The sequence below is a fragment of the Ascaphus truei genome, chromosome 4, assembly GCF_040206685.1.
Source record: "Ascaphus truei isolate aAscTru1 chromosome 4, aAscTru1.hap1, whole genome shotgun sequence".
Taxonomy (NCBI): domain Eukaryota; kingdom Metazoa; phylum Chordata; class Amphibia; order Anura; family Ascaphidae; genus Ascaphus; species Ascaphus truei.
In genome coordinates, this window is record NC_134486.1 from 209027352 (window position 1) to 209044807 (window position 17456).

A 17456-nucleotide genomic window follows, 5' to 3' on the forward strand; every position below is an offset into this window, starting at 1 on the left:
AGCAACTCAAAAAATAGAAAAGTCGCTGATATGGCTTAAACATAAATATTATGAGAAAGGTAATAAGATGGATAGATTGCTGGCCAACCAGCTAAAGCAGAAACAGAGACAATTTAATATCAGTAAAATTCAGAAGCAGGACGGAGTAGTGTCACAGGACCCAAAAGTTATTAAAGAGGAGTTCAGGTTATTTTACGAAAAGTAATATAATATCAAACCTGTACAGAAAAGGAAAAGGGAGCATAGAGAGGAAGATATGGAAATATTTATGAAGGATATTCCACATAAAACAATCACACCCTAGGCGAAAGCTAAATTAGATGCGATTATAACGTGGGAGGAGATAGAAAAGATAATAAAAGATCTGCCCAATGGAAAAAGTCCGGACCTGATGGTTTTCCGCATATATATTATAAGACCTTTGCCAACTCCTTGATAGTATATATTCAAAGTATGTTTAATACATTGAGAGATACGGGTAACCTATCCCAGTATATGTCAGAAGCTCATATAACAGTTATCCCTAAACCAGGCAAGGACAAGCAAAATTGTTCAAGTTACCGCCCAATATCGCTTATAAATGTAGACGTCAAAATTCTTGCCAAAATATTAGCAAATAGACTTAACGAATATCTACCGGAACTGATAAAGAGGGATCAAACCGGATTTATACCAAAAAAAGAAGCCAAAGATAACACTAGGCGAATTATAAATATACTGCACCAGGCCAATAGAACACACACCCCAACTATGATACTGTCCATAGACGCAGAAAAGGCTTTTGATAGAGTGCAGTGGAATTTTATGTTTAGAATGCTGGAGCGTATAGGAACGGGTGAAATGTTTAGACAGTATATAAAGGCATTATATAGTAACCCATCTGCAAAGGTCAAGGTAAATGGACAGGTCTCGAACTCATTTAATATACTTAATGGTACGAGACAGGGTTACCCGTTGTCCCCATTGATTTTCGCTCTAATAATGGAGCCGCTAGCAGAATCAATAAGGAATCATCCAGATATTACAGGAGTTAAAATAGGTGAGAAAGAACATAAGATCGCATTATACGCTGATGATATCCTGCTGATAATAACTAGCCCGCTGGTCTCATTACCAAATATAATGAGTGTTCTAGATAGATATAGTTTAGCATTTAATTTTAAAATTAATCTAACAAAAACAGAGGCTCTCAATATAAATCTGTCAGCAGGGTTGGCACCCCAGGTAAAATAAAATTTCCCCTTTGAATGGAAGAATAGAAGTATAAAATATTTGGGTACAAATATAATGTCAAGAGTAGAAGACCTGTTCCAGGCTAATTACACCCCTTTAGCAAACGTAATAGAAGATGATTTAAAAAGATGGAATAAGAATATTATATTGTTGATAGGTAGAATTAACTGTATTAAAATTAATATCCTGCCAAGACTTACAGTATGTATCTGGTCCAGACTATCCCAGTGAAAGTCCCCAAGCAATATATTGCCATGCTCCAATATATTGCCATGCTCTAAAATTAATACATTTATTTGGGAATTTAAAAAGCCAAGGATTAATATTAAAACACTGCAAAGACATAAATTGCAAGGTGGACTCGGTCTGCCGAATATTAATAAGTATTATCTTGCTACACAGGTGAACGCTCTTTTTGAATGGTATCATTATACAAAAAATAAACTTTGGGTGGAAATTGAAAATAACTACTGTCAAAATATAGATACAAATAAGGTTCCTTGGCTCAGGAAGAAAGATCGACCTAAAGATTTTTATGATCACCCTACTATTGGTGCAGCTCTATGTGCATGGGATGAAATATCCAAAGATGAGAGAGTTTGTACGTTCCCATCCCCTCTCACTCCAATATGTGGGAATCCCGATTTTCCCCCAGGGTTGGACTCTGGAATATTTAAAAAGTGGAGCCTAGTGGGTCTAATAAGACTAGGAGATTTGATGGATAGGGGAGAAATTAGAAGTTTTAAATATTTTCAGGACCACTTTGATCTTAAAGAAGGAGAAAGATGGCAATATATGCAAATTGTCCACTATATGAACACCAAAAAAAATAAAAAAAATATGTTGAGGAGGTTGAATCTTTTTGAAACGACGTTGGTATTGTTGGGTGCAAGGGGACATAATATATCGTATATATCTATAGAACAATATTGGAAATCAAAGCTGAACCTAAGCCAGGATTTGTATTAGCTTGGGAAAAGGAACAGGGTAAAGAATACTCTGCACTAGAATGGACACAAATGTGGAGTAATGCCAGCTCCTCCTCGATATCGACAAATATATTTGAAAATGCATATAAGAAATGTACAGGTTGTACTATACGCCACAAAAATTGAACGAATGCTACCCAGAAATGTCTGACAAGTGCTGGAGAGGGTGTGGGGAGGTGGGTACAATGCTTCATATCTGGTGGAAGTGTAAGAAAATAAAGTGTTTTTGGGATGGGAAAGTAGAGCAGATTTTAAATATAACCAAGATTAGAATCCCAAAAGACCCGAGTATTTTATTGCTAAACAGAGAGGGGGTCAAAGGGCATAGAATTAGGAAATCTCTATTAATACATATGCTGAATGCAGCAAGATGTACTATAGCTGCCAACTGAAAAAAACTGGAGGCGCCCACTATGGGACAATGGGAGTCGAGAGTATGGGAGGTTATGGGGATGGAACAACTCTCGTATGTAACAACTGACACAAGGTTAAAATATGAGTTTCTCTGGCGGCCATGGTTAGAGTTCACTGGTAACAAAATATTATAAGATGTGAGAGAGGAATTATCTGCCAAAATGAGAATACTAGGGATACATGGGTTTACTAAATATGGAGTTGACTTGTTCTCAGATTTTATTTTAATTGAATTTTGTTTTATTTTTGTATTGTGACTGTTTGTATTATTTAACAATCTATATATGATTAATATAATTTGTATGATGTATTATAATGTTTAGTTTTGTAGTGTATTATATTGTGTTGTATGTTCACTGTTATAAAAATGTTGACAATAAATAGAGAATTTAAAAAAAAAATGCACACAAGAACCAAATGTTTTGACACCTATGAACTGGGTCACTTTCCTATGCAAGCTTCAAAGGTAACATGCTGGGCCAACGCCTGTGAGTCTCTGCAAATGAAAGCCCCAGAGTCAGGTGGGTGTGAATTGGCCAGATGGATGCTAAATAGGAAATCCTGTTGACCATTTGGGCTAACTCACCCCCTGAGTTTCCCTTCGAGCCTGAGAGAGGCCAGGTAAAGAGGGGAATGCATCTATGCCAAGTAGCCAAGGTGGCGTTGTCGCACAGACTCTGTGTGAACAGGAAATCACTAGAGTGCCCAATCTCCAAACTGTGGGCAAGTAGGGGATTGGGGAATGAGAAAATTCCCACGAGGGGGATTGGGTGGGTATGTTGAAGATAGGTTTTCAAACCCTATATACATTCCACCCAGGCTATCCCCATTGTCTTTCGTTTTCCATTCTACAATGTGAGCGGATTTCCATCACACTTCTAACAGCGGATAAGAGCAGCAAAAACCCTGGGACGCAAAGTCTTATCACCATCGGAACCAAGAACGTAACTCTGCGCCAGGACTCCGTTATTGCTGGGGGTATCTATCAGACCGCAACGGACCAGAAAGAACTTTGCACTACTCACAGAAGGATTGGGCTGGCAATTTGCGCCTTTGCAAAAAGGCTGCAATTTAAAGGACAATATTCTGGTGCTTTGCACTTTTCTTGACATTCTAATCCCGTTTCCCTATACAGTAAGTGTTTTTATTAAGTGTATTCTATGGTTGTCGTGTGTCTGTCTATCAAGGAAATAAATGACAATTTATTTTGCTCAACTTGTATGCTCAATCTAAACCCAAAATATAAATGTGTTGATATAGTTGTGTCCATCGTGACACTACCCTGGATCGATGGGTGCAGAACATGGAGGGCTGGAGTTCAAACTGAATCGAACATTGGTTCAAAAATCCTCTACATGTCATAGGGTCCCCTCCATAACGTACTGATGCAGCCAAAAGTATCCGAACACTTGCCTGGGAAAATCTGGGACAATACCCCAGTAATGCTGCAACATGTCTGTGACATTTCTGCAGACAGACTAATGGCCCAGCGGATTAACACAGCAGGGGTCCCTGGCAGTACAATTCAAACTAAATGAGATTGCCAGGGATCCCCACTGTGTTAATCCGATGGGTCATTAGTCTGTTTGCAGAAATGTCACAGAAATGTTGCAGCATTACTGGGAGATTGCCCCAGATTTTCAAAGGCAAGTGTTCGGATACTCGTTGCTGCATCTGTAGAGGGGTCCGTGGTTCTCTGGGTGTAGGGGATGACAGAGCTTGTGCTGAAGACCCTGCCAGCAATGGTGGTGCAGTGGTAAAACCCACCTGGAGTGTATCCAGCCGGATGATAATGTCCTGAAGTCGGCTAGAAATTAGTGTCATCTGTTGGTTTTGCTGGGCGAGGCATGTGTCATAATCTCTGAGTAGTTCCCCTTGGAGAGATACGGCTCTCACTACCTCAGCAGGGTCCATGTTTGGCCGAGTAAAATATGATAGTGCTCGTCTCCAATCAGGAAGCGGACCCGCAAGGCTGAGGTAGGGATGCAAATTAACCGACCAGAGCCCAGGGACAGAGTTTTGTTAGAGTATCTGTAGTCCGTAAGCAGGCAGGGGTCAGGGCTGGCGGCAGTGATACAAAGTCCAGTAAACACGCAAATGGTCAGGGCAGGCAGAAAGCAGCGAGGTCGGGGTCACGTTCCAGTGTCAGCAACAGGGGAATCCAAATAGACAAAAAGGGTAAGGCGTGACAGCGTAGACAACTGGAACTGCAAATGTAGAACCTTGCATCGGCGACTGCCACTAGGAACTGCAGCCTTATATAGCAGGCTACCAGTACCCAAAATCGACAAAGTGAGCAGAAAGGGTAGGCAACATAGAAAACCCGAACCGCAGTAAAACCCAGTACGGATTGAGCAGAATCCTTACATAGAGTCCTTCAGAAGTCAGAAAGTATCTACTAAGTGAATAGCTTACTAAATTTCTATTGGCTGTTGGCCGCTCACATGACCAGGCTGTCTCAATGCAATAGCAGAGGCAATAGGGGGGCCCCTGCTGCAGCCACAATAAAATAGAATAGTGAGGTGCTTAGGGTGTGGATACGGTAGTAAACAGAAGAGAGAGAACCCAGTGTAGCACTCAGGCTCACGCTCTGATGATGAGTGAATGATTTAAAACATAATTTTTATTGATAGCATCATATATTAAAATATAAATGTTGGAGCAACGTACTGGAGGTAGGTTGATCCTAGATAATAATAGCCGTATTGGCTCCGGATCAGACGGAATCGTGTGTACCAAGTATGTCTTATGTGAAACACTGGTAACAGAACACCAGCTACTGATATACACAATACATTTGCTCCTGGTGTATATCAGTTACTACGGGTCACATCTACCACCTTTATTAAGGGTTTACGCAGATTCTGCTAGCATGTGAGATGTAGTCTCAGTACCTATCTGAGCACACCCATCAGCACACACTCATTACACAGGTCCACACTAGGATTTCTGTGTTGTTCTGTTACCAGTGTTTCACTCTCTTCTGTTTACTACTCAATGCAATAGCAAACAGGTTTGTCTCGTCTACTTTTGGTATCTTTGTATCTCACGTGCACGTGCAAGCTCGCACACACTATAGCCATGTGCTTTGGAATACACACGTTTGTTTGTAGCGCGAGCTATGTAGCTTGCTCTATATCTTGCACTATGAACAAAGCCTTAGTAGTGATTGAGAGAGCACACCTTACAGCACATACATCAATAGCAGTGGTGTAAGTAGCACCCGGTCACTTCCCGGGAGCCCCAGCTCGGAGGGACCCTTATGGAGTCAGGACCCTCCCTCCGGACTAGAGATGAACCTCCCTGTGACAGGGTGAAGTCAGCTACTAATAGTTATGCCTGGGAGACATACGTCTGAGTCCTTCATCCAGCACTCAGAGGGCTAACCCAGGAGGAATGGTTGGGTAATCAGGAGGAAACAGACACCTGACAACCAGCATGATGAGATATAAGGAAGCCATTGCTTGTAAGCAAGTGGCTGCCTCATACTACAGAGTTATCCTAGACAAGTTGCTATGCAGATGGATTCACAAACACAGTAAGTACTGTTACTATTGTTTTCCTGACTGTTAAAGGTTTGGTAACTGGACTTAGCCAGCCTGATAGATAGGGCTTGGATTGTGAGTAAGTCCTCCCAATGTGGAGTAGATGTTATTTTGCTGCTATATTTTGTGTTGCCTTAAAAGGGACAGTGTGCCCAAATGTTTCTTTCAACTGCAGAGAAATAAAACCACTTAACATTTGCTTTAACCTGAAACTACATGTGTGGACTATTGTCTGACCTCGCCTATAGGCCGTCTTGCCACACTCCCCAAGCCGTAACAGAGGCTCTGCACTCTTCACCATAGCAATGAAACTGATTGCTGGGGGAGCGGGGCCTCTGTAAGGCCTCGGCCATGGTCAGCGCTTACGCGCTGAGCCGTGCTGAGGCGCGCTTGCACTTACCTGTGAGCCCCTACAGCCGCAATGAGAGCGGCTTTAGTAGGAGCTCGCCTACGCTTCCGCAAGCGCGCGGAAGCGTAGGTCTTAGGTAATTTTTAAATTCAAGCGCTTGCCGGAGCGCAGGGCCGGTCACGTGAGCGGTTCGCCCAATGAGTGCGAACCAGCTCCGTGACGTCACTGGCCCGCTCCCGGCCCGCCCCCTGACGGCGCGCAGGGAAAGCACCCGCTTTCCCTGAGCCTCAGCGCGCCTCAGCACACCAGCGGGAAGCTTAGCCGAGGCCTAAGACAGCAGCCCTGCTCCATTGATGTTGTGGTGTCATATGATGCTGCATCGTCATGACGACAATTTTACGAGATGCTGTGACATCACATGTAGGGTGATCAGATGCCCCGGTTTAGCCGGGACAGTCCCATTTTTTTTAAGGTTTGTCCCGGTTGCCTGACATTCTTTAAAATGTCCCGTTTTTTTCTGACTGTCCTGGTTTTGAACATCAGAGAATGGATGATGCCGACAGGAGAGTAGGAGGAGAGCAGAGGCCGGGTCTGCAGCTGCAGAGGGTGAGGGCGGAGTTAGCTTCAGCGGAGCCCCAGCATTAATACCCGGAAGTGAGTCGGTGAGTACTTCCGGTGTCTGCTACCAGGGCCCAAGATGGCTCCCCCCCACCCATGCTCCACAGTGAAAGGTAGGGCCCCGAAAGGGGAGAGAGCAAGAGACACACAGAGAATATGGAGACAGAGACACAGAATAGGGAGAGAGAGAGACAGCCAAAGCATGGAGGAGAGACAGCCACAGCATGGGGAGAGAGAGACAGCCACAGCATGGGGAGAGGGAGACACACAGAAGGGGGAGAGAGACAGAATCATAATGGGGAGAGAATAGAGAGAGAGAGAGGCCGAATAGAGAGCGATACACCGAATAAATGGAGAGAGACACAGAATAGAGAAAGACACAGAATGGGGGGAGAGAGATACACACAGAGAATGGGGGGAGAGAGACAGACAGATAATGGGAAGGGGGGACAGAAAATGGAGGGGTGGGGGGTTGAGAGAGAATGGAGCAATGGGGGGAGAAAGAATGGAGGGATGGGGGAGAGAAAGAGAGAATGGAGGGATAGGGAGGAGAGAGGGACGGGGAGGGAGAATAGAGGGATGGAGGAGAGAGAATGGAGGGATGGGGGGGGGAGAGAGAGAATGGGGTGTGTGCGAGAAGGGGGAACAGAGTGGGGTGGAGAGACATAAAGGGGAAGGGGCACAGTTGGTGATGTCATTTGTTTTATAAAATATTTTTTAATGTGTCCCGGTTTATAATTTCATAAATAGGGTCACCCTACATCACATGGTGACGCGTTGCCATGGGACGAGGTCCGGCAGGTAAGTGAAATGCCCGGGGCGCCCCTTACACTGAAGTTACGCCACTGATCAAAAAATAATAAAATTAATTTTATATATATATATATATATATATATATATATATACAAGAAATGACCTAGGCGCAAAAGGAGACAAGAAAAGACAGCGAAAACATAGGGTAGTATGTTCAGACTCAATAAACCGCCAGAAGGTATTATATGCACTTACAGTATAAATGATAAAGTCAAGCCTTGCATCCACTCTGGGATCTGGAACAATTATGCGATGGATCTGGAACAGCTGGGCGTCCACAGCAGTAATGATCTCCAGCACAGATTACCATGCAGGAAGAGAGGTAAAGTGCAAATAGTATAACACAATTTATTAAAATTCTTAATAAAAAATTTGATAGGTAAAACACTCACATTCTGTGAGATAACATAAAACTTTTGAGAATTCTGAGCTTCTCACACTCAATAGAAATAGGGTATTTAGCCCTTAGCAGATTTCTTCAGCAGTCCTTGGTATATGGGTTATTGACCACAAGTGAAATACTCCTGTTTTAAATGCAGCAAACACATTAGGTGTCTCTACTGCTCCACACAGTCTCTGAATGAGTGTATTACTCAGTTTTTCAGAACCTAATAGGTCTATTCCGCCGCTCCTAATGTATATATAGTACTCACGGTACTTTCTTATAGGTGCAGTCCACAGTGGCACTCCGTGCGTTGTGTTATCTTCCCACGAAGAGTCCTCTCTCTTCCTGTGGTTACCCGCGGCTCCAGGGGACGTTCCGTACCACGTGATGGCGCGGTGACGTCACTCACTCTCGCGAGACTTCGTCCGGTCTACTGTGGGAGTAGGGCCTCGATCCTCTGCACTGCCGTTCTCCCTGCAGGCAAATAGTGGGACAGGCGGCCACCGGCACCTCCTTGCTGCTGTCTGCTTCTTCTAATGAGTCTGCTTAGTTCAATGTACACCACGCCGGGCGTGGTGTACATTGAACTAAGCAGACTCATTAGAAGAAGCAGACAGCAGCAAGGAGGTGCCGGTGGCCGCCTGTCCCACTATTTGCCTGCAGGGAGAACGGCAGTGCAGAGGATCGAGGCCCTACTCCCACAGTAGACCGGACGAAGTCTCGCGAGAGTGAGTGACGTCACCGCGCCATCACGTGGTACGGAACGTCCCCTGGAGCCGCGGGTAACCACAGGAAGAGAGAGGACTCTTCGTGGGAAGATAACACAACGCACGGAGTGCCACTGTGGACTGCACCTATAAGAAAGTACCGTGAGTACTATATATACATTAGGAGCGGCGGAATAGACCTATTAGGTTCTGAAAAACTGAGTAATACACTCATTCAGAGACTGTGTGGAGCAGTAGAGACACCTAATGTGTTTGCTGCATTTAAAACAGGAGTATTTCACTTGTGGTCAATAACCCATATACCAAGGACTGCTGAAGAAATCTGCTAAGGGCTAAATACCCTATTTCTATTGAGTGTGAGAAGCTCAGAATTCTCAAAAAGTTTTATGTTATCTCACAGAATGTGAGTGTTTTACTTATCAAATTTTTTATTAAGAATTTTAATAAATTGTGTTATACTATTTGCACTTTACCTCTCTTCCTGCATGGTAATCTGTGCTGGAGATCATTACTGCTGTGGACGCCCAGCTGTTCCAGATCCATCGCATAATTGTTCCAGATCCCAGAGTGGATGCAAGGCTTGACTTTATCATTTATACTGTAAGTGCATATAATACCTTCTGGCGGTTTATTGAGTCTGAACATACTACCCTATGTTTTCTCTGTCTTTTCTTGTCTCCTTTTGCGCCTAGGTCATTTCTTGTGCACATTTCGTTACCAGCCCGTGGAGCGGTAGACCTTTTGGCTGCATATAGAGTCAGGGATAGTTAGACTGTAAGGGTATATACCCTCCATGATATGTGGTAAATATTCCATTTTTTAATTTCAGTGTGGTTGCGCTTATTGTATTTCTGTTTTTTATATATATATATATATATATATTACAATATTAAATGCGTGCTGGCCGTCAAAACAGGAGCTCCATAGTCCATTAACTCCCTCTCCTCCGGATCGCAGATGCTATGTGCCGGGGGGGAAGTTCCAGACTTGAAGTATTCCCTGCACTCGTGTAAACAACGCTGGGACTACAGTATCATCACGTTCGTACCCAGCATTCAGTTGGCTTGCCTACGCATTTCGTGTCACGTGGGACACTTCGTCAGGACATAGCCTCAATGCTTATTGGAGCAAACTAAATACAGCAAGCTGACCAATAAGAAACATTGTAACTCGTCTGGAAAATAGTATTGTCAGCCTTCCAATTAGTGAATAGATCACAGTAGCATACATAACAATGTTGGACAATCATGAATAAACAAAACAAAGAACAATTAGTACATAAGACTTGTGACACATAATAATGAAAAACTAATGAATTGAAAAAATATGAAAAAGTAATTCACCATAATAGTAATACTAAATTATGTATGTATATATATATATATATATATATATATATAGTGTTCGACAATCCTATACATATACACGCCCGGGGCGGGTGGATTTAACCTCCGGGCGAGTAAATATTGGCCCAAGCAGCACACGTTTTCCCTGCTCGCGCTGAAATTTTCCCTGCTCGCGCTGAAATTTTCCCTGCTCGCGCTGCCTGAAAAGAAAAAAAAACTCCCTCTACCTGACTGCTGATTGGCGTGTGCTCCTAGGCTTTGTGGGCGCGCGGCCAGGCTCTATATGAGCCCGCCCCCAACGAGCGGCCATTCTTTCTGGCCGGAGACATGTTGCAGAGTAAGTACTCTAATCCTCCGGCCCCTCTGCTCCTTCCCTGCAAGCCAAGGTGTTTCCCCGCTTCCCCCCCCATACTCGCGCCGCAGGGCGTGTGATGGTAGTGGGGGTGTCCCCCCTTCTATCCTCGGTCCCGCGCCACTTCCCGCTTCCCCCGATACTCGCGGGGCGGGTGATGGTAGTGGGGGTGTGTCCCCCCTTCTCTCCCCGGTCCCGCGCCACTTCCCGCTTCCCCCGATACTCGCCGATGTGTGTGTATATGGGTGTGTGTGTGTGTGTATGTGTGTGTGTGTGTGTGCATGGGAGAGTGTGTGTGTGTGTGTGTGTGTGTGTGCATGGGAGTGTGTGTGTGTGTGTGCGTGCGTGCGTTCGTGTGTGTGTGTGTGTGTGTGGTGTGTGTGTGCATGGGAGAGTGTGTGTGTGTGTGTGTGTGTGAGTGCGTGCGTGTGTGTGTGTGTGTGGTGTGTGTGTGCATGGGAGAGTGTGTGTGTGTGTGTGTGTGAGTGTGTGCATGGGAGAGTGTGTGCATGGGAGAGTGTGTGTATGGGAGAGTGTGTGTATGGGAGTGTGTGTGTATGGGAGAGTGTGTGTAGGATACCAGAAGTGTCACATCACCCCACCCCCCCAATCACCCAGTCACCCCACCCCCCCAATCAACCCAATCACCCCACCTAATCACCCCGGCACCCCACCTAATCACCCCGGCACCCCACCCAATCACCCTGGCACCCCACCCAATCACCCCGTCACCCCACCATCACGCCCCCCCGTCTCTCGCCCCCTCTCTCTCTCACCCTCTCTCTCACCCTCTCTCACTCACCCTCTCTCACTCACCCTCTCTCTCTCACCCTCTCCCTGTGTCTGTCTCACACTATGTTTCTGGATCTCTTATTTTCCTTATATATCTTAACTGCCCTATACTACACCAAAATAACCTATACTGCTTTCTTCCAGATCTGACTCAAGCTTCACACGGAAGACATCGAACCCCCCCCCCCCCCTAACCCAGAAGACAGGTAGGGAACACCTCCCCTCCAATGTATAACATTGCGGGAATGAGGGTACCTGGACATTGAGGGACTGCGGATCAGGTAAGATCCCAGGCGGGATTTCTGCTTTAGATATTGTGAAGCGGGGGCATCCAGACACTGGTTAAGGGGTTCAGGAAACTAGTCATTCACACCTGGCTTTTATTTCTAGATCGACATTTACACACACACACACACACACACACACACACACACACACACACACACACACACACACACACACACACACACACGTAACAAGGACTAATTGTAGTATAATGTAATACAAGAAATATATTTATGTCAAAAACTAATGTTGTTCTGACTAGGAATTTATTAAATGTATTTTATTTATATATTTTATTTTAAAGCGGGGTTGGGGGCGGGACTAGGGCGGGGTTGGGGGCGGGACTAGGTGGCGAGTAGGTTTTTTGGTTGGGCGAGTAGATTTTTGGGTGATTTGTCGAACACTGTATATATATATATATATATATATATATATATATATATATATATATATATATATAGAGTGAGGTGCCGGATATATGTGGAGTGAGGCGCCGGCAGCCCTACACGATCCCCCAGCAGCCACCGTACTTCCCCCAGCAGCCCCAGCGATCCCCCAGCAGCCACCGCACTTCCCCCAGCAGTACCCGCACTCCCCCCAGCAGTCCCCGCACTTCTCCCAGCAGCTGCCGCCCTACACGATCCCCCCAGCAGCAACTACCAGAGGCAGGGGGGTGGTATATATATAACATAATGGACTTTTTGCGCTCGAATGTCCAATGAAGTGGGTCCCCCCTTGCTGCTAACCGTGTGGAAGCGTCTCCTCAAAAACGCTCCTACAGGGGGCTCCAAATGAAGTCCCCAGAAACAGAAAAAAAGGATGCACACAGAGCGCACCGGAGGTTAATGACCAGACAATATAATACAACTCAGGTGCCAATAATCTAAACTGCACCTGCTAAGTAGACAGATGTAAATTTATTGATCAATGTAATTATAATAAAACTGGTCCACCATAGATCACACAAAACACACAATACAAGTGATGAGTAGACTGCCAACCTACACCTGATGTGCCCATGTACTATTCTAACATGGCTACCAATACAAATACACACATATAAAAAAAGACCCGCAGGTCGCAGAACATACACCCTAATGGCTGAGCATTCAAATAAATACAGATACTTCTGCCGGACGAGAAGCTGATGGGGGGGTGGCGGGCACTCACCAGAGAAGCGCGGGCTGGAGCCGTGCACTGGTGCCAAAGGTCCGGACTGCACCAGTAGCAGAGATCTCACCACAGCACAAGCTTCCTGGTCTCTGCCTCTACCCCAGCCAATCAGCACACACGTAGAGTGACCTCTCGTGACGCATTTTCAACAACGTGCTGACAGTATATTTTATTTATAAATAATATTTTGGGGAAGTTTATAAGTGTTCCTTTCAGCCCCTCTCCCCCAATCCTTCCCTCCAGCCTATACTACCCCTTTAAAAAAATCCTCCTTATATAATAAAAAACAAAACATTTTAATCTGTTAGTGCACTTAACCTCATATACAGTTGGCAGTGGGTTATGTGTGCCAAGCAGGAGAGACGTACAGTAAATGCAAGGGGATAATAATGTCAGCTACAACCAAGGCCGGTAAGAAGTTCTTGGATTACCCTGGGAACGGCAGTGGTGGAAAACCCATATCTCATCTGCTATAAGGTGATGCAACTAACCGGGATTGGATGAGAGATCAGCAAAGGGCATTAGGGAATTTTTTCGTTTTATCATCATCATCTTTTTTTTTTTTCCACGTGGAATGGATTCTGGCCATGGATTTTACAGAAGCCGCACAGATTTATAAGGGCGCAATCTGCCTCCGAATTTCATTGCGCGAATCGGATTGCACCCATAAACCCAAGAAAATCCTCGGAATGAGTTTTGACAGGTTCACCCATCTCTAAAAACAACCAATACAATGAAATATATGTAAAGGAAAAGAGAATAAAACATAATTAAATGTATCCCTGTAGAGAACACAAATAAGCTTCTTAAAATGCAAAAGTGAGTTTTTGTTTTTTCAGTTCAGTATCACAGACTGTACCTTAAACACACAACATGCGGCAGAACATTTTGCTGATGTCTCTTCTAAGGATTTGCAAACGAAGTACTGTATACTGTACATGTTTGAACAGGCACAGCATTCCTCCTCTTTATGTTCAGAATACTGGCCAAAACATGGGGTGTTAATATTAGAGATTAGCCTTGGATACACAATGTGTTCGACTCCTGATTCAGCCACTTATATTCAAACTGGCAAATATTCAATAAGCTTGTGAAGTCGTTATGAATGTCGCTTCAATTGTCACTGACAAGGAGATAAGGGTTTCACAGCATATTCAATAGGGGCCTTTGTTATTGTGGGCAAATCACTGTCACTTTTTCTTTCTTCTTCCTCCCTTGGACACCACCGAGGCAAGTTATAAAAATGTGCTTTCAGAATTCCACCCAAGAGATATAGAAAAATAGAAAAAAGTATATAAGTGTAGCCAGCTCCCTCTGGCTCCCCGGACCTCCGTTTCTCCCTTCTTTACCTCCTACAGCGTGAGGGCAGTTGCAGAGCCAATCGCATCGCCGGGAGCTCCCGGCAACATCAGCAACAGGGCGTCGCCATCTTGTGCGTGTTTGCGCACGCGCAATGTAGCCCACGGAGTAGCGGCGGCCATGTTAGGATTGGCATGGGAGTTCGCGCATGCGCAGGGCCATTCGCAGAAGTTGGCAAAGCTATCCAAAACACCAAGTGCACCACCTATACACCTCATCTTAGTGGGCAGCGCTTTTCCACACGTGGGTGGGGTTGTGGGACTCTTGGGACTTTTGGGTACAAGGACTTTGGGAATACTGTGTGGGGTTATCACCCATGAGGAGCAGTGTTACAGGGTGACACTGAAGTACTGTTGGTGTCATATTGTTGATGTATGCTGTATTGTGTTTATCTGCCCATATAGTAAACCTGTTTTATATATACACCTTTGGTGTATGTGGTTAATATATGTGGGTCCTGTGTTAGGGGTCATTTTACCCTTAGAATCCTACACAGGTGGAGGCGCTGTATTTATAAGATCGTTCCAGAGGATACACCCCAGGCTCTCACTGGCGTAGGTTCAGGCCTCCTGTGAACCTGATAGGTAAAAGCACTACACACCTGGTAACATACATATAGGTTCCCCTTCACATGCACTCTATCTGCGATTGGGGGGAGGAGGGAGGGGGAATATGTGTTACAGAAGTAAAATGCATAGTAGTTATACAAATAAGCTAATTATTCATATTACTGACCTGCTGCACTGGCATGTAGAACATTTTCTCCTGACCTGATGGTGGAAGATGCAACGGAGCCAAGTTCTCTCTGGTGTGGGCCAGTCTCAGACCTGTCTCAAGTGGTTCAGTTATATTGGTTGTGAATGAATGTGGAAAAACAACTGGGTTAGCAAAATAATTCATCTGCCGTGGATCCTGCAAACTCCTGTTGGGGGTCTGCGCTACAGAAACGTCACTGTTTTTCATACTGCTATTGTTGGGGTAATAGAAATATGGTCCATGATCTGTTCCATTACTATTGTTGTAGTTTAACCAGACTGTGGTTGGAGGAGATTCCATTGATTGACTAGAAGACGTCTCTAGTACTATAGAGTCGTTAGAAATCCTTCCAGACACATGGTCACTGTTGCTTGCTGCCATGGTTTGATTTCGGGAGTCCATATTAATAAGATCCAATGTACAGTATTATGCAAAGAGAAAGGAAAAGGATGCCATAAGAGCTCTTTTTTGTTCAAATAGGGGAAGAAGTTGCAGAAGATTGTAAGCCTTTTGTGCCTGCAAAGCAAAAACAGAGTACAATGCCAGTTAACTTATTGCTTAGTAGAATCTGCTACTTACTTGGGTATGCTGAAGAGTATTTATAAAAGTATCGTGACTGCAAAAACAGGGAGAAACAAGATTTATCAAAAGAAAAAAGCCCATTGCTTTCTATTGGATTCATTTTTTTCTGTTAAATACTGTGACTTTCCAGAGAAGCAGTATCTTAATAAAGAGTCTATATTTTTCAGAAATGCTTAACATTTTACCTTACGATAAACATTTTGGTGTTTTACAGTCTCTATTTTATATTCTACCTCATCATGCTTTAAAAACAATGTTAAAGAGATTGTGTACAGCTCACTATTTTTTCCTTTTGCATAGTGGAGTACAGGCATACCCCGCATTAACATACGCAATGGGTCCAGAGCTGACAGGCGCATGCGCGTGCTGCCGTTTGCCTATTGGGCGATATGTCCTCACTCGCGAGTGTACTTAAAGTGAGTGTCCTTAAACCGGGGTATGCCTGTACTCACTTGTATTAAATCCTCAATTACGTTGCGGCTGCCATTTTTTAATAACCAGCTAGTGTACTGACACCTAGAACCATCGGTCATCAGAGCTACAAATTCCACGTTTCAACTCCGGAGGACCACACATGCTCAAATACAGTTAAAATATATATATATATATATATATATATATATATATATATATATATATATATATATATATATATTAACTGGGATTGCTGCTTCAACAGGTTAAGCAAAATGAAAAATACCATATTTTGATGTAATTCCACTTGTGGAAGATGTGTTTCCGGAAACATTTTTGTTTTGAAGATGGTTGCAAAATATTTTTAGCCCATTTGTGTTAAGAACTATATTATGCTTAGCATTTAAAGCGGCAATCTCCTCCTCAAAAAAGTTTACCCTAGGGTTCCCTTTGAGCTAATCCACATTACATTGACCTCCATGGGAGATCCCAGGTTCCCACGATATTTCTAGTTTTGTTGTGCCAATGTGCTTGACACACAAAAAAAAGACAAATGTGGCCGTGAAGTCACCAAAAGAAAGTTGCAACGTCATCAGGAATGACATCGCAGCTTTCTATACTCACTAGAGCTAGGCTGACTTCTGCAGCCATTTTGTGTACACCAAACATATATTCTTTGCCTGCTGGAGAAACAAAGCTTTATCTTGGGAATTGGGGGGTCCCTGCAACACAGGAGAAAGTCTCAGAGAGACCCCCCAGTTCAGGTATTGTAAAAAAAAAAAATATGTATAGCATCCCCCCCCCACAAAAAAAAACAAAAGCAGTGCAGATTGTTGCTTTTCCAAAGGCTGAACTCAATGAACATACTGTATGTATTTTAAAACTTAACTAGTGTTAATCGTTTTAAAATCATATATCTTTTTACAGTGTATAACCATTTTCTTGACAACAGAAGTGTAATATCTCTATTCCGCGGCCACCTGAATCACCTTGTGTTTATACACAATGCAATATACTATAAGCTTTGCAATTTTTTTTATATATTTAAATATATATTTAAATATTTAAATATATATATATATATATTATATAAAAGTTGTTGGTAACATTTGATTGTGACTTCCATATAACCAGTCATTTATATTAATTATATAATGATCACATATGATATTTCACATGCAGAACTTCATATACGTTGTGACGGTGAGGGGGTAACCAGACTCTCAATAACGGTATTAAGCCCCTCTGGTTACCTCTAATCCATATTTTGGGTTTTGGAGTATCAGATCTTGAACCTGTTTATTGTATCTGCAATGTATGTA

General features: G+C 43.7%; 1 protein-coding gene across 4 annotated transcripts in view; it reads right to left on the bottom strand.

Moving 5' to 3' along the window:
- LOC142493194 (uncharacterized) overlaps positions 1-17456 on the bottom strand; it is a 254494-nt gene that overhangs the window by 233776 nt on the left and 3262 nt on the right. For all 4 annotated transcript variants that reach the window (XM_075596808.1, XM_075596807.1, XM_075596805.1 and 1 more), the window contains exon 2: positions 15118-15654. In XM_075596808.1, coding sequence (XP_075452923.1) covers positions 15118-15540 — 423 coding nt within the window. In that variant the 5' untranslated portion in view covers positions 15541-15654. The remainder of the gene's footprint in view (positions 1-15117; positions 15655-17456) is intronic.